The 27,884-nt window shown below is 33.0% G+C and overlaps 1 protein-coding gene across 1 annotated transcript in view; it reads right to left on the bottom strand.

Annotated features, from left to right (window-relative positions):
• LOC142320026 (thyrotropin-releasing hormone receptor-like) overlaps positions 1-27,577 on the bottom strand; it is a 104,872-nt gene extending 77,295 nt beyond the window's left edge. The window contains exon 1 of the mRNA XM_075357706.1: positions 26,786-27,577. Within this exon, the coding sequence (XP_075213821.1) occupies positions 26,786-27,577 (792 nt within the window). The remainder of the gene's footprint in view (positions 1-26,785) is intronic.
• Positions 27,578-27,884: the final 307 nt, after the last annotated feature.

Genomic DNA, 27,884 nt, shown 5'->3' with positions numbered 1-27,884 from the left:
AATATTTGTCAGGCAACTTACACTGCGGGATACATGTAATTGAACTTAGTTCATATTATTATATACATAATAAATTAAACATTAGTCTTATTACTTTTTTTTTGTTTCTTCCGCTTGTGTAAACCTTTTTCTCCCGAGCAGTTAATTTAATGAGTTTCTTTAATTAATTTTTAAAAGATAGATTCAACTAACATAAATAAAATACAAGTAGAGATATATAGTCGTAGTCGAAAAACTAGTTACATTAGTTAGTTTAGTACTGTATTTTATTTTTATATTTTAATATACTGTATTGTAATGAAAATATTATTTAATATTTTCATTATTATTAAATATAAATATTAAATGGAAACATTTTCTCATCTCTTAACTAGTTTTTTCATTTTCTCAACTAGTTTTATTCCCTTGAATATTAGTATGAATTTCAGTGACTAATTTATTATTAAAAACTTTTTTTTTTAAATATACTATAATCAATAAAAAAATTTCACAGAAATTCATATAAAGACTTAATTTTTGTCTTTAAAATATCTGAAATTAATTTATTTTCAGGGTGGTAGGTGACTGAAGGGTAAAATGCAGGATCTTTAAGGTATAAGAGAAAGCTAACAAGAATGATCAGAGTCCATAGGAATCTGTTACTAGGGGTGATTCAGCTTATAGGACAATTTCATATGAGGCAGTGTGTGTACTGTCTTCTACATCACCGCTTGAACTGCAGGTCGAAGAAAGAAGAAGCATACCACAGGGCATAGATAAACATGAGGCCAAGAACAGGCTTATGGAAAAATGGAAGAAATGATGTCGAGAAGAGGGGGGTCGCCAGACGAACAAAAGAGTTAATACCTGTCCTACTGCTTGGTATAGCAGAAGGTTTGGCGAGATCAGTTATTATATGTCGCAGCTGTTTACTGGTCACGGTAATTTCAATGATTACATTTATAAGATCGGAAGAAGACCAGAACCTAAATGCATGTACTGCAGTGAGGACGACACAGCTGAGCATACTTTTTTTGATTGCTTTATGTGGAACGCCTTGAGAGTTGAAGCTCGAATTGCAAGGAAAAGTCCGGTGGAATTGGTAATTTAAATGAATTGCAGTGGAAACGTGTAGATGATTACGTAAGACAGGTGATCAAGCAAAAGGACATAGAGGAGCGACGAAGGAGGTTTAGAATAGGATAGGGAGGATAGCCTCAGTGGTGAGGGCCGACATGCCTTGGTGTGTCGGCTTCTAAGATCCACTGGGGACTCCAGGGGATGTTAGGACACTAAACTAAAAATGAGAAAAGACACGAATCGCGTCTCGACAGAAACGTTCGGGCGTGGTGTCAAAAGGGCAACAAAAAAGTAACTCAAAAGAGCTGACCTGCCATGCCGGATTTACAGACGGTAGGTGGGGAGGCTCGTTAAAGTAAACAGACACTTCTTTGGGTAGCACAATATCAAACTGTTGGACCGGTCCGGAGGAGTAGAGAAAAAAAATGCAGGATTAATCTTAGTAATTTGAAGGTTGTAGTAACATAAATAACTTTTTATGTTATTAAACCGATATTAATTTTGGCACTAAACTTATAAATTTGTTTAGCATTTCCAAAACGGAGTGGGATTTTTATTCCCCCGCCTCCTGGAGCCGGATCCACAATTGAGCACAGCACAGCTCCAGGGGGTGCCTTCGCCTCAAGTCATGGGGAAGGAGCAGTGATGGGCCTTGCTGCCACCTTCCACAACTGAGACTCGGTCTTCATCGCCAGCCTCAAGCAGGGTAATCCAAGTTACAGTTCTACTAATCAGAAAAAGTAATAAATAAACATTTTATTTTGTTAGGTACGTACTTAATAATAAATTTTATGTACCTACATAAAATATATTTTCTATTAAATACATAATACCAAATACATTATTACCTGATTTTATGAGTAAATTATACATATCTAACACATATATCATTAAAATGATCATCTACCCGTAGGTTACCTCAAAAATAGATAGACTTCGTATAAAAAAGAACTGTTAGAATTTTCACTATTGACCAAAGGGAACCATGATAAAATCTTACGATAAATATGCGAAGAAATAAAATAAGTACAAAGAATAACTTTTTACGGGAATTAATTAAAATTATGTAAGCGCAAACCGTTTGTATACGTTACACAAAAGTGAAAAGAATTTATGTTCTTTTTTAATTAAATATTACTATTTAAACCTTACAACACAGTAATGCAAGTGTGTAAAAAATAAATTTGTATTATATTTTAAATAAACTGGTGGGAATTTAAAATAATAATGGAAGCACAAGGTATATAAATAAATATCTTTTTTTATTCTATTTAGCGAGTGTGTAAATAGGTACGCCTACTAGGAGGCTCAATACCGTACTCTCTACAAAAATTACGTTGAATTGCAGTTACTGACTGCAAATCGTGAAACGAAAACACCCAGCGAGCACGTTCCGCACCAGAAAGTATATACATTTTTAACAACATTGGTGACAGTGCTGGTGGCCGAATTCGGTACTAATGAAGTACCGAAGTTTTGGTATGAAATGAGACCTCAACCGAATCTGTAAGTTATCTAAAGAAATTTGTATATGCTTTTAAAGTTGTGAATTCCTTTTTGAATCACCCGAAAAATTGTTTTGTTTATTGTTTACCTATTCAGCCATAAAGTTAAGTATATAATTTTTTTTACTCTCCGGCATAGCTGGAGAGTAAAAACACTTTTCTTTTTGCATTATAGGTCTACAACTATGATGCAAATAAAAGTATGGCAATAGGTCAAAAAGTGGAGTATAGGTTTTTTCCACTTCTCGACAAACATTCGTGTCCCAAGGACCCCAAAAATAAAAAAAAGTGGGGGTAATATTCGAAAAAAAGTAGATATGTACGAAAGTATGTGCGCGTGTTGACATATTTGAAGTAATAACTTTTGAATGAATCGACCGATTTTGATGATACTTAGCACAGATACTCATGTATGTAGAATAATGTTTTGGTAAAGGTTTGGGATCAATATCTCCAGGGAGTACGGTGGACAGTTTGTTTGGGGTCAATTTTCTTAAAATGTAATAAACATAATCCCACTTTATATTAAAAGCTCAGTACATGTGTACAAGGCTATCTTACCATTTCAAAGGAGAAATGGTCCCCAAATTTTCCCACTTTCCAAAAATCGAGAAAAGCTATCTTTTTTTAATGTATTTTAACGGATTTTTTTTATCTTCCTAAGGATAATAGTAATGTAAGTAACTCAAAAAAATACTTTAGGGAAATATTGGTGGTGGGGAAGCTGATAAAAGTTTAAAAGTATTGGTTTTTTAATTTTTTAAAACGTTGTACGAGAAGATAGGAAGATATTTGACGAAATAAAAGATATGTGATCTCAGAATGAGGTTAAGATAATACCAATAGTGATAGATGCCATGGGAGAAATCCCTGTAAATCTCAAGAACTGTCTTACGAAACTGGATATTAATCATAATTTGATAACTCCCCTCCAGAAGATAGTGATTTTAGAAACAACAAATATAATGAGCAGTATGATTAGTAGTCAACACAATTGTAAATTAGAAAAGTTACCGTCTGATTTCTTGCAGGATGCCTGACGCAACATTACTAAGCCCAATCATCAATTCGAATAAATGACTGCGAAAACCAACAATAATAATAATTATATCTCAAATTACTCGTAAAAGATTAAAATAATTGAATTTTTAATATATGTATATTATAAAGTATTTTTAAGATTAAAATTATATGTTACCACTCCGCCGACCTCCATGGCGGAATGGTAGTGTCTCAGCCTTTTATCCAGAGGAGCCGGGTTCGAATCCCGGTCAGACATGGAATTTTTCATGCGTTACTAATTTCTAGTAGGAATAAAAATAACCATAGCAATCGATGCAGGTGATCTCCTCCCCTCCAAAAAAAATTATAGGTTTGACAATATACACACTTACTCATTTTTATTTCTCAGAAATTAAAATTTAATAATTTAAGTAGTATTGTGTAATTTTTTATTTTAAAAACTAGAATATTTATAATTACAGAAAAATATTTTCAATAATTATATTTTTAGATTTACGCTGAAGGATGTGACGTGATCAGTCATGAATTTTGATGACATATTTTTAACAGGCTAGAAATAGAGATCTGCTTGTACAAACATACGGCATCACGTTTTGATCAATATCCTTTCAATGCAAATTAAGATATAAAAAATACCATTTTCAGCCTTCAAAACCCTTTGGTCATAAAATTTATAAATCATCGAATTATCAGCTTCCATTCACCGAGATAAATTTTCAGAATAATAAATGTAATCAAGATTTTTGTTCATATATTTTACGTTATTTATAATGAAATATTGAACAAATTTAAAAAAAAATATATGTATGTATATCTGAGCCACCTACAATGTTTGTTTATTTTATAGATATTGTTAATTTAACGACAAAAACAATTTCTTTAGTAAGCGTTACCAACGTTGAACTAATAAGAAATCAAGATTTCATAACTTGATTTATTACTTGTTTCATTATAGCTCTTCCAAAAAAATGAATAAGAAAAAATTCAAGCCATAAGATAAAAACAATTTTAAAATTGTAAGAAAATAAATTTTAATATTATAACAATTTTCCTGTGTAAAATCGTTTCCACGCAGGAAGACTTATCAAATTTCTCTTTTCAATAATAATGATTGGAATTTCTAAATTTTATTTTTGCATTACAATAACAAAATGGCTATAGCACAGAATTAATTTAGCAATTTGTTCTTTTTTGCTAATAATTTTTTTTGAAAAGATACATGTATTTAAAATACATGTATCTTTGTAAAATGAAAAAATATAAAATGTATTTATATTATTGCATTATTAGAGATTTCAATTAGTTTTGGTTTAGAATTTAATAAGTACCTAATAGATTTTTTTGATTTTTTCGAAAGTAAACTAAAAACAATAAAATAAAAAATGTAATCTTTTAACTATAATTTTTGTTTAAAATCTTAATTTTTCATTGATTATGTTTGCTCTTTCGATTAAATTATTATTTTTTTATTTATGTTATTTTTTTTTTAAATGCATTTTAGTAAATTGTTTTAATGTATTAAGCAATTTACATTTTATTTTAAGAAAAAGAAATTAATTAAAAACTAAAATGGCGGAGGAGTGAATATATATATATATATATATATATTACAAGGTATATTAAAACGGTAAGTACGTTTTGATATATGTTCCCTGCAGCACGGCTGTCGCCGTTTCGCGCACGTACACTGATTAACTACATCTACTGGCTTTGCTACAGACATTATTAGGTGATTGTTTACAGTTTCCTGTGCGTGTTTAAAATGGTTATAACTATAGATAGGACGTTCAATTGTGAAATATGTGCTGTAATTCGTTTCTTAGATGCAAGAGATACGAAAGCGGCCGAAATTCATCGAAAAATTAGTACTATTTCCGATGAAATTGTGTGCAAATGCGTTAGGACATTTAAAGAGGGCCGTACAAACGTACACGATATGGCATTTCCATACTATGATGAATTTCCTTTAACTTCACGAAATGTTCTCTATGCAGTTGTATCGTTATGCTTAAATTATTGGATGACATTCTCATTCTGGGTACCAGAAGCGGTGACTGATTTACACAAAAAAAAAAGTTTAGCCAGGGTTTTGAATTTTCTCTCTAGTTACAGAAATGAAGGTTATCCGTTTTTAAGCAAAATTGTTACTGGCGATGAGACATGGGTATCTAACGGAATCAAAACATCAGTCTATGGAATGGAGAAATTCAACATCTCCCAAGAAAATGAATTTCAAGAAAACAATGTCAGCTCGGAAATTTATGTGCACTGTTTTGGATAGATAACGGCTGTTGCTTGTTGATTTTTTGCCTTGGAATGAAACAATAAATGCCAAAACAAATTGTGAGACCTTGACTAAACTGCATTATGCAATCCAAAAACAGAATGCCTGGCAGGTCAGTACGGGAATCATACCGCTTCACGATAAAACTCGGCCCACGCGGCTCAATTTTTTTAAAAGATTTCCTTGTTATTTTCTATGTAAAAAAAATACGGTACTTACTCAAAAAAAAAAAAACGCTACGTATATACATATATATATAAAACTCTTATTTTATTAAAATAATACTTTTTTGTTTACTATTACGTATATTATATTTAAGTAAATTAATATTTTTATGCATCGGGCGTTCAAAAAAGAATATCGGGGGAATTTGTTATAATATTTCTTGGATGAGGTGTACATTGTTCATTAAGGCTACAATCAAAGAGTAAAAAGAACAATATCAGTGGCGCATTAGATTGATTCCATATTTTTCCGCTTGACAGTGTCACTAGCAAAGATAGCGAGTAGAGAGATAGCAAAGATAGCCTTCTATGTTTTCCAGTTTGTTAAATGTGAATCTGTAGTTCCAGTTCATCGTGTGTTGAGCAGAAAATTTAATTGTAATCCTCCAAGTGAAAACAACATTCGATCCCGGGTTCGAATCCCGGTCAGACATGGCATTTTCAAACGCTAAAAATCATTCACCTCATCTGCTGTAGCAATAAGTAACGGAGGTTGCGGAGGTTAAAAAAAAGTGATAACAACGCGCGCGCAACATTCGTCGATGAAAAAATCAGTTTAAAAACTGGATGCCTATGTAAAAGGAAGAATTTCGTCAGAGAACCAAGGGTATTTGAATAAAATACTGAACGTATCAGGGAATCTTTCGTGTCATAAAAAATCTCTTAGGAAGGCTAGGTACGAACTATCAATGCAGGTGAAGACAATATGGAATATTTTAAGGAAACGTTTACATATGCGTTCATGCCATTTACATGTGTTTTAGCATTTGAAACCTACCGGCTATGCATTTGTGCCGACTTCACGATCGAGATGTTGCAACATGAAAATTTCTTAATTTTTAGTGATGAATCAACATTTCACCTTAGTGGAAAAGTTAACAGTCAAACTGTTAGTATTTGGGGGCCAGAAAATCTCCATGAACTCTTACAATACGAAAGGGACTTCCCAAAATTAATTTTTTTTTTCAATATCCCGACGGAAAGTTTACGGACCGTCAGGAAAAAGGGGGACCTTTCCGCTAAAGTAATCGTAAGATGATTTGCTTATTTTGATGAGTTGCGTAAATGGATTTTTCCTCGATTGCAAGATGGATCAGAGAATTTTATTTGGCAACATGATGGGGCGCCTTCTCATTGGCAGCTCTATACGTGACTCATTGAATGACTTTCCCCAATCAATGGATCGGTCGGCATAGATCCGATGACAGAGCTTGTTTGGGTCCCCAAGATCACTCGATTTAAGCTCCTACGATTCTTTTCTATGAGGTTTATAAAACTATATATAGATAAATCTTAACGCTGATAAGAATATAAAAACACATTACATAGATTACGTCAATATAAGATAAATTATAAATATAAAAATTAATTTTAAGGCAAAAAATAGATGTTAAAATCCATAACAATCATTCAAATACAAATAAAATATTAAAAGTAAACACCTTAAAAATAAAAAATTACTAAAAAAATTAATCAAAATTCAGAAGGTGCTATTGAAAATTATTTTGAACTCTTATTTATGTACACGTTGGACGGAATACAGATAAACGTGTTTTTTTTTTTGCTCTGATTAATTATTATTTTTTAATGATGAAGAGCTTAGAATTTTATTAAGCCCTTCGAGCAATAAAATACGGTTCGAATTTGTTACAAGCGAAATCAATTTGATCATCTCACGAGAACTTGTCTTATAATAAATTACCCAAAAATTTCGCTTTGTGGGTAACAGAAATACTAGCGTTATCATTAATGGAATTTTATCCGTGCACAAGATTCTATACACCAAAGTTATTCCTATCTTGTGCATGTGTCTCCGCTATCTACCGACCTACCAGATCAGACGTAGAATGAAAACATAAATGAAATAGAATGAAATAAAATGCACGGGATTGAAGCAGTTCTCGCTTCCATTACTCCAGACGGGTAAAGTATGGAACGATTTCTCCTAACGGTTGGATATGTGCCGCGTAATGAAAGATCACATTGAACATTAATAGAGAAAAACTATAAGCGTTAGTATTTCATTTTATTTGCTATTCATTAGAATAAGTCAAAGTTAAGAGTTATTAAGAAGCTTTTAAATATATCCGATATCCTTTTATGTACACCCATTATTATAGAATTGTATTTTTTAATTTTTATAACGAGCTTTTTTTATAAGATAAAAAGTTAGCCTTACAATTTCTTATTGACTTTTGCGGATATCTCTAAAATTAGGTTTCTAAAAATACGAGAATATGTATATTCATCAATACTTTTTAATTCTACTAATAGCCATACATCCAACAGTTTACCATTGAGTATTAAGACTTTGAGAAGTGACACTGTGACACTAACGTTTATGTAACTGAACTGATGTTTATGGGTGCGTGATTTTTTTTTTTATATCAAACTTTTGCAGCTCTTTCCATATGTTCATAGACTGATTGAAAAGTATAAAGAGAATTAAAACAGCAGTTACATCCTATGGTTAATAGTCAGAGGTGAAATCTGCGTAGAGTTTTATTTAGTATTGTTAAGAAATAAAAAAATTGTATTGTTTTAGTATTGTAAAAGAAAAATCACATTCTTTAAATTTGTATGTTGTTTGATGATTGTCTCTGTATTATTATTTTTGTGATTAAATTTAATTAATTAATCATTCTGAGATATATAAGAAGAATTAATAATCCACTGAAAACTATTTTTCATTAGAAATATTGTTGAAAAATATATATTTAAATATCATTCTATTTATATACCGAGTGATACCGGATTCAGAAAGTTATATATCTGTATAAGTTACCACTTTAATATATAGCACAAAAAATTAATATCATTTATTAAAAAGTGTTAAAACGCATTTTGATTTTTACAAAGACTATATATATTAGTATATTTGGAACTTGTAAAGCTAAATAAATTTTCAACTGTATCCTAAAACTGTCTATAAAACGGTACGAGTAGCAATACCTTCTTTTAGTTAATATATTGCTATATATTAACTGAAAGAATCTGGGAGGCAAGCTGCGTACTATGTAATCCCCTTATTAAAAGGTCAAGTAGCTTCTAGTTCGCAAATAATTAGTACTTTTATCATTGTATAAACATCGCTTTTCTTCGTAGATACATAAAAAATAAGATACTATTAATGAAATTAAGTAGATCACTTACTTCGAATTAATAAAGTAAATTTATTTATTTAATAATTCGTATTATATTTTTATTAAAAACACAAGTAATAAATAATTATATTTTTTTTATAGATAAAATATTTATAATTATTAAGATAATATTTATAATTTCACGATGGTGTTGTTTATTTATTGAATATAACAGAAATTGAAACCATCACGTTCAAAATCCAACTGTTAGCCTCTTGGAGTAGTAAGAAATTCTAGTGATGGAAAAACCAGACTTTTTGCTATGATAATAAACATGTCAATAGAATAATTATAATTTTATGTTTTGTTTAGTAAAATTATGAGGAACTGCATATATTATATATTAGAAGTTGCATTTTATAATCTAAACTCTAAAATTCCAACGAATGGACCATAAAAAAAGATATAAAAAATATATTTGGCAAATGAAAGGCGAATTTTGCTTTAATAAAGTAAAAAATTGACTGAGATAAAACATTGACATTAGACAGAATTAATTTGATTTATTTAAGTAATAGAATTAAGTGGAAGAAAGAAATATCTTCTTAAGAGTAAAGTTGTATTGAAATGTAAATTAAAGTATAAAATTTTGAAAACAATGATTTACACTTTTAGGTACAGTTTTTTTTTCTTTTTAATCGAATTTTTTTTTTCTTATTGATAAGAATTAATTTACAATAAACAAAAAATTGATAGAGACTTATGATACTTATTTTTAGCTCCTATTCTTTTGAAAGAAATGGTTTCATACGTAAAAGTATAAAGTAAAATTAAAATTATTAAAAATTTAAACCGTCTGATAACGAGTACCTTTGTTCTATATAAATGTGTTTGCAACCAATTTAATATGAAGAGCATAACAATCAACTACAGTGTATACTACCTTTTTATATAGTGTCAGTTTTATAAATCAATGAATTACAATTTAATAGAATAACAATAACTCTTTACGAAAATAAAACACATCGAAAGAAATCCTGTTTTGAGAATATAGTTGTAAAATATTTTTATAGCAGTGGTTACCGTTCATTCTATTCCAGATAAAAAAAAAAAAAACTTAAATTTATTAAATATTTAAGATGACAACTTGAAATTTTTAAAAACAGTCAATATAAATGTAATTAAGAAATAATTTTATTTACTTCGTAAATGTTTTCTCTTTGATTTAAACACCAATTTAAATTTTAGGATCGATATTTGCTTGTAATATTTTATTTTATATTAAAAAAATGTTGACAAATTGAAAAAAAAAATTATTTTAACTAAATTGATAATGTGGTTAGCTATTCGATTAATTTGACTAATGGAATATGACAGTTTCCTGGTAAAGAAATGTGATAAACTTATCTAATCTTGCCTCAATCTTTATAGTAAAATGTTTAATGAATTTTTGTTATTAAACAAGTTATCTGCCAATATTTCAGAATAAAATTTAAATGCTTGAATAACTTCAGTAATATTAAGCGTAGTGTTATCTATTGATTAAGTATTAAAATCATATTATGTACTACTGCTATTAGTAGCTTATAGTACTAATATACGATAAGGATGAGTAGATGATGACAATCAAATTCTGTTACATTGATGCAGTATACCATATTTTAGGGTTCTTTATTTTTCCTGTTTAGCCTCCGGTAATTACCGTTCAGATAGTACTCCAGAGGATGAATGAAGATGATATGAATGAGTGTAAATGAAGTGTAGTCTTGTACAGTCTCAGTTCTACCATTCCTGAAGTGTGTGGTTAATTGAAACCCAACCACCAAAGAAAACCGGTATTCATGATCTAGTATTCAAATCCCTGTAAAAATAACTGCCTTTGCTAGGACTTGGACGCTGGAACTCTCGACTTCCAAATCAGCTGATTTGGGAAGACGCGTTCACCACTAGACCAACCCGGTGGGTTATATTTTAGGGTTCTAAATTAATCACAGGTTACTCTAGTAAAAGTCTAATAAACCATTAAATACATTATATCATATACTGTATATATTAGTACTACAATATTTTCAACTACAGATTGAAGATTATTCTGTATTCAACTATCTATCCATAATCAATTTTAAAATCCATTAATCTATACTATAGCATACTAATCGTTATATCATTTAAGACTAATAATAGTTTTTCAACTGATTCGAACTACATTTTTTTTTTTAAATTAAGTTATTGAAAAAATGTATTACAATTTACTGTTTGGTTGAAATGTTTTTGTTTTAATTCACTTCAACCCTAATGCCTTCCTTTCTACTTTACACCAATTTTCTAACCTCAACAGATTTTTTGTAAACACTGTATACTAAAATTCTGTAATAATTAAATATATTTTAGTATTCTCTTTAAATTCAAGTTTTAAATCCCTTCTGATCTTTCTTTGTCCTTTTCCTTATATTTTTCATTATTTTTAACTAACAAATTAATAAAATCTTGGTACCTTAATTCATTTATATCTATAATTTTTCCTTTTTAAGTGCACACATAAAAATCTACACATTTAAAGAAAGAAAAATGAAAAAGAAAAAAAAAATAGATTGTTTTTATAAGATATTATTGTCAACCGATTACTTGTTTGGTATCAAGATGAAAGCCACATCCACAACAAATTATCATAAAGTGGAGCCTTCAAAATTCCTACAATCATGAAGTAAAAGAGGAGATTGTGAGGGTAAAATTATGATCTATGATAATAAGTTTGATATATTTACTACACAAAGAAATATTATAGATTTTAGAGAAAAGTAACAGCATTTTGTTAGAACTTGTGTTAAAATGATTGGAAAAAGTATTATAATAATATAAATACATTAAAACAACATGTTCAGGTAATCTTAGAATATGGAGGATGGTTTTTTAAGTTTGAAATGAGTAGTGATGATAAATTTTCCTAAATTTACTGATAAAATTTTATAGCTGAACTATATGCGTGATTTAACTCTAAAATTTGTTAAAAGATGCTGGAAATTTCTATTTGTATTCAATAAAATCCAGTATAACTACAAATTAAGGCGATACTGCAATTGTTTTATATTTATTATTAAATATAGAAAATGGTGCTTAAATCATAATTTTAAAATTCCTTACAAATTTTGATTATAGTTGATGAATTTGTTTTGATGTAGATAGGCTATTTTTATGTAATAAGGCTCTTTTTGTTTGTGTTAAGCTATCTTTGAACACTTCTTTACTTCTTCTGAAATTGTGTAATTTCTTCATAATGTGGTTGTCAGAAATCAATCAGTTGTTTAACAGATGATTATCGAAATCGAAAATTTTGAGGTTCAAATCCTAGTAAAGGTTTGTTGTTTTTGTATGGATTTTAATACGAGACAGTGAATGCCGATATCGATAGTGGATAGTGAATACAACTTTGGTAGTTGGGGTTCAACTAACCGCACATATCAGGAATGGCGGGCCTGTATCTATAATTTCATGATATGTCTTGTATATCTTCATCTCTCTGGACCGTGGATGGATTGTTTTTTTGATGAATTTAGGTTGGTGAATCTGTTCAACTACTGAATACAAATTCACTAGTTGAACAGATTGCAACGTACATATTGGGGGGAAAATAATATACTGTATATATATATATATATATATATATATATATATATGTATGTGTGTGCGTGTTTACATTTATTTTATACTTAATTTATTTTAAAATTGGATTTCTTTCTTGGAAATCTGTATAAAAATTTTTATTAAAAAGCTTTGTAATATAATGACTTGATTAAAAATAATTCGTTTACTTTGAAATGAGTTCTTTTATAACAACCTTAGAAAGTTCAGATAAAATGTTACTTATTAAAACTGGCGCTTAAGATAAGAAATAGAATCTATATTAGTAAATCTTAGTGATAAAAAGTACTTCCTTAGAGTTAGATTATGCACTTATCCACCTGTCAACATTTAACCTTTTGTGATATAACTAATATCAGGTTTCTTTATTTCCGTTTGTTTTTTTCTTCTAATTGTAAGTAAAATATTATATACACTTATGTACCATGCGTATCATATAAGACGCGCACCCAGGTTTTGAAAATTGGAAAAATTTTTAAATTAGCTACTTTTTTGCATTTGAATAACTAAGTAAGAGTAGAATATTTGTCATATAACAGTATTTCTTATTTGCATAACATCAGTAAATCAATCTATAGTGTAAATATTTAATTAAAATCAGAGTAATTATAGTAGTATTTATCTTAATTACTATCATCATTGATTGAGTTTCCGTCATCCGTAAAATTGCAATTGTCTTCCTAATCAGTTAACCAAAAATAATCGTTTTCATTTCCATTGAGATTGTAAGAAATGCATCTCTTAAACGTTTTTATTCAATCATCCGGTATTTCTGAGCAAGCCAAAACAATCCACGCACAAATCTATATCAAAGACAATTTCTTAATTACTACCAGATGATGTAGACTCGTGGGTCATATCGGCCATCCACTTTATGTAATGTTTATAGAATTTGATAAACACAACTGAATTTTAAACGGTAGGTTTACACAGATATCTAGAAGTTAAAGAGGAGACGTCATTCCTCCAAGATTAATAACCTGATCATACTTTTCAGTAATAGGTCTTCGCTTTATATCATCAGTCGTATGACTCCTAAAACTGTCCGTTACAAGTATGGAAGGTTCTCACACACCTAATAAAAAACCTGGTCAATGCTTCCAGATGAAGTAATATCTTACGGTGGTGCCGGAGGTTAAACAGAAAAGAAAGAATGTTCCCAGATGCTTTAACCCGTCCATTACTAATTCATTATTCATTCAACCCTTTTCTTGCGCTTGTACAACAATATCGGGTGGAAATTTTTCACCTTTTGGTAGATGTTTTCTTTTAAAAGTTACATAAAAATGGGGTTAATTTTCTCCTGTCCGAAAGTATTGTCAGTATCACCGAGCAACACTGTTTTTCGTAACCGGTGGTTCGTATCTGAACCCTCTTTGCACCTGTATTTTCTATCGATTTTGGAAGCATTTCCAAAGTCACTGCATTCTGATCCGCATTCCCGATTTGATCTAGGAAATAATTGTTCCTTTTTCGTAAATTTATGACATATCTTTGGAATTTATCAGTTTAGCTTCGTGTTTTTTCTGATAACTGCTGAATGTTTATTGCCGTTCTTCGAATAGAAGAACTCTGTCAGCAAAGAAATCGGCCTACCCAATTAGTATTAGCTTGAAATTAATATCTACCAATAATACTTTATTCATCGGCGATTTCCAGAAATTTCATCGGACACAATCCTGTAGAAATCACGTAACCAAACTGACATTCTACATTCTAGATATGCCCGCAAGTTTTTTCTATTTCAAAATGTAATTCGTATTAATATTTATTTCTCATGTTTTGGGCCCAGCCACTTTCTATTTACAAGAATTTTTCAAAGGAAAATTAAGACTAGAGAAAAACGAGAAGAATTAAATATGAAAAATTATTGTATATGTTTGGAGTGTCGCTTTATATGGAAGTGAAACTTGGACGATCGGAGTATCTGAGAAGAAAAGATTAGAAGCTTTTGAAATGTGGTGCTACAGGAGAATGTTAAAAATCAGATGGGTGGATAAAGTGACAAATAAAGAGGTATTGCGGCAAATAGATGAAGAAAGAAGCATTTGGAAAAATAGTTAAAAGAAGAGACAGACTCATAGGCCACATACTAAGGCATCCTGGAATAGTCGCTTTAATTTTGGAAGGACAGGTAGAAGGAAAAAATTGTGTAGGCAGACCACGTTTGGAATATGTAAAACAAATTCTTAGGGATGTAGGATGTAGAGGGTATACTGAAATGAAACAACTAGCACTAGATAGGGAATCTTGAGAGCTGCATCAAACCAGTCAAATGACTGAAGACAAAAAAAAAAATTGATTATAGTCAATATTAAAAAGAAATTTCTTGTGATCCAAAACCTCTCTTGATTACCCTACAGCAGCGTGTATATGAATCTTTAGTATTATTTGTAATAAATCATTCACCTTGATAAAATTCTTTCTGAACACCGAATACAACTTACTTATATAGATCAAAAATAAAAAATACCATTCAGAAGCATATAAATCTCCCGTTCGAGGTAAATGTTACCACTTTCAGAATTTAGGCACGGACTTGAGTTAATACGTCACCCTTACGAGTCAGAAGTTTCAAAAATTCGAAGGTTGACTTCCATTTACATTATGCTCTGTAAAGTGCAAAAGGGATAGTAAAACGCATATCGAGGCTCTGTGTTGAACAAAATAACACCACATATTAGAAGAATGGCTGTTCTAACAAAATTTTACCAATTTCATCAAACGTAAATCCCTCTCTACGAGTTCATGCAGGTGAGATTCTCTGTAAGTCTATGCCTAAGAAGACTTCCTTGAATTCTGGCTGAATAATTGAAAAGTTTTAATCTTTATACAGGTTTTCCTAAAAAGAGCAATGACAATGGCTACACTAATTGCAGCTATCAAATCGCCTTATCTGACCATGAGATCAGCTGAGTCCATTTTCCTTCGATAACATTTCTCAACTGGATGTGGATGATGTGCTGCGTCATTTTTGAAATGGATATGAATAATACCCATTAACCTGTAATAGTTGGCCTTCTTAACAATGATGAATTGTATCATTAGCGACTTCAGTAGAGTCTTTCTTGAACAGCGGATGGTTATTTTTTTTTTAATTATACTGCCGTAATTAGAGATTTGCTGTAGTACTCAGACTTAATTTTTTTAGATACAATTGTTTTGTGTGAGTTTAATGTCGAATCATAAAACAAATTATTTATTTATTTTCTAACTAATGCAATTTGTTATATTATTATTTATTTTAAAAATAATCTTATGGGAAAATACGAAATTGCATCAATATGTGATCTATACGATAAGTACTCGTATTTTTAAAATTAAAGCTAATACTGTCAATTTGCAATTCTTTAAATCAAAAATAATTTTTTTTAAATTTGTGAAACGTATATTTGAGTACTTAACGGCACACATAAGAGAACTACAACACATTGGTAGAGTTTTGATGAACAACAATTAACATTTATTAAAATCTATTTTTTTTAAGCAATTCGGTTTTGAAATTTATCAACTTTTATAAGTGAAAATTTATCATTTAATATTTTTGTACGTGTAATAATTAACAATTTTTCTATTTAAGAATAAATATAACAAAAATTTATTAAAATTATTTTGTTCTGCTCTCCAGAAACGGACCTTTCAAATTTCTCAGTATTAATCCCCAAATAAAGCAAAATATTCGTAGAATAATATTCTATTTTTCTGGTGTTTAGGCACAAATACAATGATTATTTATAATTTAAAATGCTGTATCACAAAAAAAAATAAACAACTAATACTATTTTTAGAATCCACCCTCGAAGTAAAACTTTCTGAAAAAGCTTTATTTATTTTAATTTTTTTAGCCGGTTGAGCGAGCGAAACGAGCCCCAACCAGTCTAAGTATAGTAAGTATGGTAACTAAAGAAATGCGTTCTTTGGTCACGCGTTAGTTAAAGGTGTGTGACCTCTGACGACGAAAAATTCATAACTTATTTCTGTTGCCAGAAATGTAATAATGAAGTAAAATGATTAATCTTTTTTTTATTTAATGAATATTTTTAATTGTTAAATTCACCTTCCAAAGCGCTAGGACCTCGTTTTATAGCTTAAAATCTTCCACAGGATAACAGGAATCTGTTCTGAAAATTTGAAAGGAATCAGTTGGTTGGTTCTCGCGTTGTGCGGGTACAAATAAACAAACAAATATAAAAGATACATTGTAAAAAAGTCTTGATATTCCATCAGTATGAAGCTCCCTTCACCAAAATTTCTAAAATGATAACCAAGTGAAGTTCTTTAAACTGAATACAAGTGGGTGTTTTTCTAAAACGTTGGGAAAATTGCTTACATGTACATGCGTACAAAACCTTTCTTATCATTCCTTGTACAATTCTAACTGCGTACAGAATATATTTTACTAGTCACTCCTTGCATATTTGTTAGTGTTGATTCTTGCATACCATGGGGCTGTGAATATTTTATATAAAATCTGAAACATATGTGAAATGCGATTTTTCCCTTAAGCTGATCCAGATTTTATTTTTCCCAAGTATATTATTTCACTAATTGTTATTAATTACAATGAACAATAATTCTAATGATATATTAATTTCTTTCTGCAGTTCATATTACAATATGAAAATATAACATCATTACTATATATAATTAATCATAATTATTTGCAGAATATAGAATTAGTTTTCCAACTTTAATTTATCCTTGATAGTAATAATTTACTAGCACAAAAAAAGAATTTCTAAATATCTATTAGAGAGCTAGAATTCTATTTCAGATAGAATAACCAAACGTTTTCTTACATACAATTATTTCAAGATTAAATATGCAGTTCATAAGTGAAATGGTAGTCGTATTTTTTACATAAAAAATATGAAATAAAAAAAGTAAGAGACATATGTTCTAAGGAGCTATTTTACGATTTTATTAAACTGTAATTTATTTATTTTTAAAAAATACACCTAACCTCTTAAGAAAATATAACAATAAAAAAAAAATATATATAAATGTAGGTAAAATGTTATTTTAATATATAAAAAAATTGAGTTTATTAATGAATGTAGATTTTAAAAGAATCACATTAATCAATATTGTTATAGAATTAAAACTTAGTTAATTCTGCGTAACATGATTCATATTTCCGACAAAAAATTACTTTCTTCTTTATATTTTTAAGAACCAATATCAGTTAAAATAATATTAATATCAATTCAATATTAATTATATAATTATTGTTGCTTGTATAATTATTCTGTGCTGATACCATTAAAATTATACCTAGGCTAAATTTACTTATAGTATGTTTCTCAATTTATTATGTAAAGCATCAGAATTTCACCGACTGAATTCTAATAAACCTTATATTGTGCTCCAGAAACTATGAACTCCTAAACCATTAATATATGCATGAAATTCAATGGTATTAATTTCCTTGTTGCTGTTCAGATGAAAATAAAGAAATTATTTATTAGAAGTTTGTAAACTTAATGGAATGAAAGCGAATTCTTTAGAAAGATATTAAATAATATTAAAAAAATAATCCTTATAAATAGAACAAGAATAATTGTTCTAGATTAAATTTAATTATCAAGAAATAATTTTCTCGTTTTTTTTTAAATAATAATAATTGAGATTGATTGATTTTAAATAGCAATATATGTAACAATTAAAAAACATATACCACAACTTTACAGTACAAAGTTTAAAATACAAAGATTTAAGATTATTAAGTATAAAGACTTAAATTTAACCATTATAAAACTACTGAAATTCAACCAACCTTAGTTTAGGTTTCTTTTATTAACAGTTTGATGTTTTTCATACGTTTATAAAATATTATTATACTAACAATAGTTAGTATTAAGAATTCCTTTTAATGAAACACATTATTCAAATACATACTTATTTTAAGCTATTTATTTTATTCTAATATTTTTTTTATATAAGGTAATAGTAACTATACTTCATACATATTACTTAAATAATACTTGTTATCATTATATAATTAAGGGTTTAAATAATATCACGAATAATTTTCCGTTAATATTTTTTTGTTTTGCAATAATTTTTATTTACAATCGATTTACCTCATAAGTAAATCTTATATCACAAATTAAGAGAAGAAGAAGCGCCCATTAATAATTCTCAAAAAATAAAAATAGTTGGTAGATTTTAGAGCAAGGTTGGACTGTATGTTTATAGTTGATGAATGAAGACAACGCCTTGTTGCATATTGAATAATGGTTTAATGAATTGTCGTTTTGACAGTTAATGAAATGAATTGTAACATAACGTATAACTTGAATATAAAAATAAAAAAATATAAAATTAAATAAAACATTAAAGTTAACATTCATCCGAACAAAGAATGGAGTCCATCCGGACTGAGTCTGACGTGACTGCCTTGGATCAGATTCGAGCGCCGAATGCTAGTACGAGCGGAACTCTTCAGTGAGCGTTAGCACCCACTAGATCGCAGCACCAGACGGCTCGACGTGGAACGGAACACAAGTAAATATGTAATAACAGTTGAGTAAGTGTACTCGTACCGTACGGACGTGTTGTTGTGCAATTATAATATTTTTGGACTGGTTTTTCCGGCTTTTTCTTGGAGACGGACAATAGGTATTGTTAGGTGAGTGTTTACTGGATGTGTTTTGAAAGTTTTACGATTTTTGGTTAACGGACGGGTTTTTTATTGTGATTTTTGTCGTTTCAACCTTATTGTCACAGGCAATAAGGATTATAGTGGAGCGTCTCTTCGCTGTACGTGATTATTCGGTTATCTCCAGCTGATAACAGATAACATATCAGTAAGTAGTAATATAATTAATATAAATGTTATTTACGATAATTGATTACATCGGTCAAGGACTTAGGAAATTCTCTAATACTTCCTACTGTGTATAGGACATTTTACTGAGTGCTACGAAGCGAATTTAAGGGGGAATTCCTTTTATTTCATAACTCCTGCAATAGTTACCCTATCCAAAAGCTTCCTTGATATAAATCCCGATCACAAAAATCCTCAACTTTTGACCCCTCCCCCTTCCCACCAAAAAAATTTTTATTAAATTTTTGGGAGGATATATTTTACCCCCCTCGACCACTCGCTGGACTCGGAATTGTCTTCTGAGTCCAGTGCCACACCATGAGAAGGCGTGGGTCACTTCCTTTGGAAGGTACATTCTCCCAAAGTGGTGGCACGACGAAATCGTCTGTAGCCAAGAAAATGGACATCAAAGGGAAAAAGAGAGCCCGTCAGGGCTCCTCTGAAGAAGAGGATGGGTCGCCCTACTCATTTGGTAGTCTGGTTCACCAGTTTGGACACGCGATTGATGCCCTGAAAAAGCATACGGGGTCAGGTTTGACTAGATATATAGCAGTCCACGAGCAGAAGCTGAGGAGAATACATGAGGGCTTAACTGATCTGTCTGATGTGCCCCTTCCCGTAGAGGTTAACACGCAGTCCACTAAGACTGATCCTGCTTCTGACACGGATCAGACAGAAATCTTAAATCTTGATTTGTCTGATGATGAATTAATTCAGTTACTCCCTCGCAGGTGGTCTGCGTGGGCAATGAACAAGGCGAAAGTCGTTACTCTTCCGACAGACGGGGATACATGTCAATTTGTTGACATCAGTAAATCGAAGAGAGCGGCCACAGAGAAGATCCAAGCAGGCATGATCGCATTAGACTCCTCCACAATGATGGAAAATTTCCAAATGGAGGCTACTAAGAAAAATAAATTTACTATTTTCTTCGATTCCGAAAAAGCGGAAAAGCTTGCGGCCAGATGCATTATAAATGCATTAAGAAAGGTACTAGTCAGTGTATGCAAAGTGACCTATATTCTACCAACTGGTGAACATGTCAATATTTTGAGGAAAATACTTATTTATTTGCATAGTACCAACGAGGAACTTTCAACATTGGTAGTACCCAGGAAATCAGACTCAAGCCGTGGGCGATCTAGGTCTGCTTCGGCTCGTCGCTCGACGCCTCCGGTTGAGGGGAGCAAGATAGTTGTTATCAAGGGACAGGGCAAGTCCTATGCGGATTTGCTCCGTACCATGAAGGGCAAAATAAACAAGGAAGAAGCTGGAGAAGTTCTTCCTCTAAGAAAAGGAAGAAACAAAGAATTAGAGGTCAGGATCAAGAATGCCGAGCAAGCAGCTCAATTTACTACGGTGCTTAAGGACAGAGCGGCAGACCTTCAAGTGAACGTAAGAACTAGGGGTGATAGAAGAGCGGTTGTGCATATAAAGGACTTAAAAGAAGACACGTCAGAGCGTGATATTAGTGAGGCGATAGTTGCAGTTATTGGTGCCGCTGAAACGTTCCGGATCACCTCGATAAGAAACGCCTTAGTTAATACACGTAATGCTACAGTCATCACAAATCATAGAACAGCACTAAAATTGATTTCGAATAGACTTAGAGTTGGCTGGGTGCACTGCCGCTCATACATCAGAACGGATCCTGTCAAATGTCATAAATATTGGGCGCTGGGACACACCAGTTTTGAGTGCAGAGGTCCTGATAGGTCGGCTTTGTGCTACACCTGTAGGGGTACAGGCCAGCTTATACGTGATTGTAAAGCGGCGTCCAAATGCCTCGATTGTAATGGGACTGACCATCGCACCGGAGGCGTAAAGTGCGGCAAAGACAGAAATGATTAGTATAATATTGTCCAATGCCAACAGGAGTATTCTGTCCCATGATTTAGTGGGAGAGACCGCCAGGAAATTGAATGTTGACATCGTGATTACTACTGAGCCGAACTTGGGTACTGCTGCTCGTCATGACTGGCTGTGTGATGCTGTTGGTGATGTCGCTATAACAAACATCAGTAATAGGATCGGATGGCAGTTGCATCATAGGGGAGAGGGGATTTTAGCGATTATTTTGCCGAATTTTGTCCTTGTGGCTGAATACGTGAGTCCTAATATTGGAATTGCTGAGTATGAACTTTACATTGACGAAATACAACGGGTCATCTTACAGTCACCGAACAGAGCCGTGGTTATGGGTGATTTTAACTGCAAGACCACGATAACTGCTAGCACTTATACTAACAGAAGAGGGCAAATCTTTACAGAAATGATGATGGCGACTGATATGATCTGTCTAAATGACGACTCTTATACATTTGAAGCCAGAGGTCATAGATCTGTATTAGACCTGACATTGGTTGACAATAGTTGGGATCCTTGCCTCTATCAATCCTCTCCTTCGCTCTATCTGACCTCAGTTTTGAGGTCAGAAACTGGTAGTGATCACTTTGCCACGATATTTTCTTTTGACGGTATACGACCGGTGATCGGCAGAACATCAAAGCCGCTGAGATTGTCTAAAAGACAGGTAGAAGTAGTGGTTGACAAAGTTGCTCGCAAGCTCATGGGTGGCAGAGAGGTTACGCCTTTTTTTTTTTTTTTTTTCACTTCTCCCCTGGGCCGGTCCGACTGGTTGGTATTGGGCACCCAGGGGAGTGTCTGGTAAACTCTAACGAGCCTCTCCGCCTACCGGCTGAACGTCCGGCATGGCAGGTCGGCTCGCCGGTGTCAGCTCTTTTGAGTGATTTTCTGTTTGCCCATTTGGGAACCACGACATACCTCAAATAGCCGTAACGTGGCACCGGGTCTTTTCTTACTCTTCTTCTTCATCGGAACCTATCTAAACCCTTGGAGTCCTCAGTGGATCATTGAGAACGACACACCTCAGCATGCCGTCTCTCACCACTACACTAGAAACCTAGTCGCCTTTCATCGTAGACGCCTTTTGTTCTGCAGGAATTAATAGTCACGGAGATGGCGAGGATTCCCCAAAATATCAGAGGGTATCAACCCGCTTACTGTTGGACCGCGGAGATTGCGGACCAAAGACGGATTCTGCAGTACTGGCGAAGGAGAAAATTTAGACTCCGTAGAAGAGGCGGTGCTGTGTATGAGCATGCTGTAAATATGTTTGCTGATGCCAGGCGGTTACTAAATTACCTAATAAAATCTAGCAAGAGAGCACGTTGGAAGGAGTTATGCTTGGAGCTGGACTCGGACCCGTGGGGACGTCCTTTTCATGGTAAGACGTCATGGTAAGACTGGGTAGACGTTTGCCTGTCCTTACAGCTGAGGTTGCTGGTATACAATTGAGAACACTTTTTCCGGTGGCTGAATCGGGTCTATCGGAGCTGGTTGAATGCGATGCAGGTCGATTCACACAACATGAAGTCACCTTGGCGGTATCTAGACTCAGGAACAAAAAGAGTCCGGGTCCAGACTGTATTCCTGCTGCGATCCTCAAGGGACTTATGATGAAAGCCCCTTGGGAAATGACAGATGTGGCAAGTTATTGCTTGCAGAACAGGACCTTCCCTAATTGTTGGAGGGAGTCGCGCACTGTGTTCTTTCCCAAGAAGACTGCTAATGCAGAAGTGGTTGGTTACCGCCCGTTGAGCCTCATAAACAATATGGGGAAAGTGGCTGAGAGATTGATCGCAGAAAGGTTACTGTTTGAGTTAGAGACAGGCGGGGGTATTCATAACAACCAGTATGGGTTCAGGCGTGGCAGATCGACGCTTCAGGCGATTGAAAAGATAACTAGCTGGGCTATAACAGTCAAGGCTGGAACATGGCGCACCAGGAAGATTCCTTTACTGGTTATGCTCGACATTATAAATGCTTTTGGGACCGTCCAGTGGGACTCCATCATGGTAGCTTTAGTCAGAAGGCGAATAAGCCCTTACATTAGGAGACAGATCTCCGAATACCTGTCTGAAAGATGGACTACGGTTAGCACGCTTGATGGTGACATACGATACCAAGTTCATGGTGGTGTCCCCCAGGGGTCAGTACTGGGACCATTACTTTGGTTACTGGTCATTGATGATGTATTACGACTACAGCTACCTGAAGAGACGGAAATAGTGTCCTATGCTGATGATTTAGCGATACTCACCTCTGCGAGATCAGAAGATGTCCTCGAACAAAGGAGCAATGATACTCTAGAGATCGTAAATAACTGGCCAACCGACAAAGGATTAACACTTTCAGTAGATAAAAGTCAATATATTATGTTGGCGGGAAGGAAACGGCTGCGAGATCTTGAACTTGAGATAGGGGAACATAGGCTTGAACGTGTCAATCAGGCTAAATATCTGGGAGTGATAATTGATAATACCTTGAGCTTTAGTGCTCATATAGTATATAGATGCGAGAGAGTCGAAGGATTACTACAAGCCCTCATAAGGCTATTAGCTGGCCGAGATGCCCCAAGATCATCTAAACGTAGGGTTTTAGTCTCCGCATGCACCTCGGCTTTATTGTATCCTGCACCTGTTTGGTATAGAGCCATATTCACGCAAAGGAATGCTAAACGATTGAGGAGTCTACATAGACAGGCTCTAGTTGGGGTGATGTTCGGATACCGCACAATATCTTATGAGACGGCGTGCGTTCTGGCGTCCACAAAACCCATAGAACTCCAGGTCTTGGAACACTGGCTTCGCTTTCAGGGGCATGGAACGGGGTGATGCTTCTGAAGTGGTTATACAGGCATGGCAGCGTAGATGGAGTCAACATGAGGGGGCTATGTGGACAAAAAGGTTGATTTCAGACATTAGCCAATGGGTCAAACGAAAGCATGGCGAGGTCAGCGACTATGTCTCTCAGATGTTCTCTGGACATGGAAATTTCGAGCAATATTTATTCCGCTTTGGCAAAAGAAGCTCTCCACGTTGTTGGTACTGTGAACGCGATGACACAGCTGATGATACAATATTTGAATGCGATAAATGGACAACACTTAGGTTTCGCACGGGAATACAGAATCTCACACCCGAGAAACTAATCAGCTTCATATTGAGTTCTAGACAAAATTGGAATAATATTGAAAAATTCTCCTTTTTAGTTTTAAAAGAGAAAAATTATACTGAAAGACGTATGGGGTACTAATAAAGACTGAAGTAATTGTAGAACTAGGATATTCATGAGTATTGTCTCTGTATGAAACCTACGACGGCGAGTAGTCGTTACGAGATCGGACTGGGAATGTAAAGACCGAGACCCAGCTTCGTAGTTGGTGGTTGGGAACGACATAGTCGGGCCTGGCCTACCTTCTGAGGGGTTAGAGGCAGGCAACACCAAAAGACCGAGACCCGGGGCTGGGGCTGGGGACGGCATAGTCGGACTCGGTTCCTGCCCTGGGAATTTGAGGCAGGCAATGTAAAGAAAACAAAAAGGAAAGATCCGACCGGGGGGCTGACCTACCGTGCCGGACATACAGTCGGTGGGTGGGGAGGCCTCCTTTGAGTAAAAGGACACTTCCTCGGGCTGCGTATACTTAATTGGATAACCGGCCCGAGGGAGTAGGGGGAAAAAAAAAAAAAAAAAAAACTTGTAATAACAATATATAAATTACTCTAATAATTTGATCTGAAAAATAAATAATTGTAAAGTCCAAAGTAATCGATACATAATTGAAATAATTAAATAACAAAAAAATAACAATCAACACATAAGTAATTTTTGAATCCAGAAAGTAAACAACAAATAAACAGAATAATACTTATCCGCAAATATATTATAATTAACATATTACAACCCCTTCGGTCTCCGCTGACCTCTTCCATGGGTAAGTCCTTATACCGCTCTATATGTATGTTTCGATGATTATATTGAACACCTTCGGTATACGCAATACTGGTATTGCCAAACGGTATCGGCGGATGCGGCGGAAGTCCTGACCGGGGTACCGTCGATCCAGTTACGGACTACCCAAATGAACCGGATTTATGAGGACATGGACAGGAAAGATGCCACTAATCTCTTGCTACAAGATTGGCAAGAGAAATAGAACGCCGCTACGACTGGACATGGACAAAGAAACTTATTCCTGAGCTAGGACCGTGGCTGGGGAGGAAACGGCTACGTGGGGTACTACCTTTCACAATTCCTCTCCGGTCACGGAGGATTTTGTGTATACTCAGACAGGTTTAAAAGAAGGAAGTTACCAAATTTTGTGTACTGAGATCAAGAGGACACTCCCTGCCGCACCTTTTTTGAATGTGCACGTCGAGAGGATCTTGAGAAAATCTCGATCCTTATGAAATCCTTCTTAAGAAAATACTAAGATAATTTTATACCAAATAATATAGTCTACAATATAATACCTGACTATAACTCTGCACAAAAAATTATTTTACAAAGATACATTTTCCCTAGAACTCACTAACACCCTTACACATAAATTGATTACACATAATAACTTATTTTATTTCCGTTAAAATAAATATTCAGCAATACTATTTGAAATTTTTTTGAGAAGAATCTTATTACAAATGCCAGAATATTTAAATTTGCTCCTTCAGAGAAACAAAAACGCTGAAAAGCTGAAAACTAATAAAGTATGTTGAGACTTTTTAATGACACCCTATATCCTTTAACAATAAACGATTATGTGAGAGAAAATTAGTTATTTTATCTGCCAACAGAAACAAAAAATTCTCATTTTACAAGACTACTTAAATGTTAATTTTGTTGTTCTTTGAGTTAACATTGTAAATTAAGGTTACGCGCACGCGCGTGTGTGTGTTAATCTATATTTTTATACATCAATATTGTATATACGTATTATCAATATTGCGACTGATAATAAATGTAAATTATTATTATTATTGGTAATTACAAACTCTGGAGAAAGCTACAGAGCTACATAGTCCTGACGTCTTTATTCGAATCATTCCATTCTTGCTTCCCTTCGATTAATTGTAACTAAGGAAGACCAGCGTGAAAAATTATTTCATCGTAACAATTTCTTGAGAAGCCACATTCACAACGGACAGACACAGTTAAACCTACAGAGAACTTCCCTTAATATGATTCTCTACATTAACAATTTTAACCCTACAAAAGTAATAAAAACAATTAAAAATATGAATTACTGTTACAAATAAAATATAGAATTCAGTACTTACTTGTATGCGTGACTTCGCTTCAGCCTGAACGGTACTCTTCATGGAAGATGAATTCACCATCATTCTTGTATATAGAGTGCGTGCAATTAAGCCGTACAAGATACATGTAAGTACTAAAGGTGTGATGTAGAAAACTACTAGATCTGTGAAGAAGTAAATGAGGTACTGATTCCTTGGCAGAGTGAAATCGCACTTCTTTAATCCTTCAAATCCTTTGTAGTGTAAGGGTTTTGTTGTCGCTAACACTAACCAAGGAGAGCAGTATAATGCTGCAACTAACCAGGTAATTCCGATTATACGTTTAGCACGTTTTAAAGTACACACTTTTTGAGCTTTCATAGGATGACAAATAGCAGTATATCGTTCAACAGTAAAGGCAACTAAACTAAGAGTCGATGAATTTATCCCTAAATATTGTAAAAATATAAACAAAGCACAACCTACATCTCCGAACACCCATAATCGTCCGATTAGATAGTAACTGAGAATATTTTCTGGGATTGCAGCTATGAGTACCAATAAATCAGCAATGGCTAAACTCACAAGATAACAGTTTGTCGGTGAACGCATACTTCGATTACGGCAAACAATAGTGACAAACATTGTATTACCAAATAATCCAATTATGAACACTACACCTTGAAAAAATGTACCTACTGCACGATATCGATACGAATAATAAATAGGAGGCCCATAACCTTCAGCGGAAGATATATTACAGTTATTTTTAACAGTCCAAGATAAACAGTCTGATAAAGTCTTCGTGCCATTAAAACATGAAATATCACCCATAATTTATTCTGTTTTAACACTACAAAAATTCACAATTTTCAATGAAATTAATGATGCAAATGATGAAAAAAAATTTAAAAAGTTCAAAAAGCAAATAACAATTAAAAAACTAATATAATGAGTGGGTGTGTTTGTGAATAAAATACACATACCCATATACATACATACATATGTGAGTGTGTGTGTGTGTGTGTGTGTGTGTGTGTATATATATATAAATGACTATAAAATACTCTTTTACACAGAACATTACCGAAGGTAACATAAAAATAAATCTAAAAATATAATTTTAGATTAAGTTTTAGTT

This window comes from Lycorma delicatula, chromosome 2, assembly GCF_047948215.1.
Source record: "Lycorma delicatula isolate Av1 chromosome 2, ASM4794821v1, whole genome shotgun sequence".
Classification (NCBI taxonomy): domain Eukaryota; kingdom Metazoa; phylum Arthropoda; class Insecta; order Hemiptera; family Fulgoridae; genus Lycorma; species Lycorma delicatula.
The sequence above is the reverse complement of the archived record's forward strand: the minus strand, read 5'-3'. Positions and strand labels throughout refer to the sequence as shown.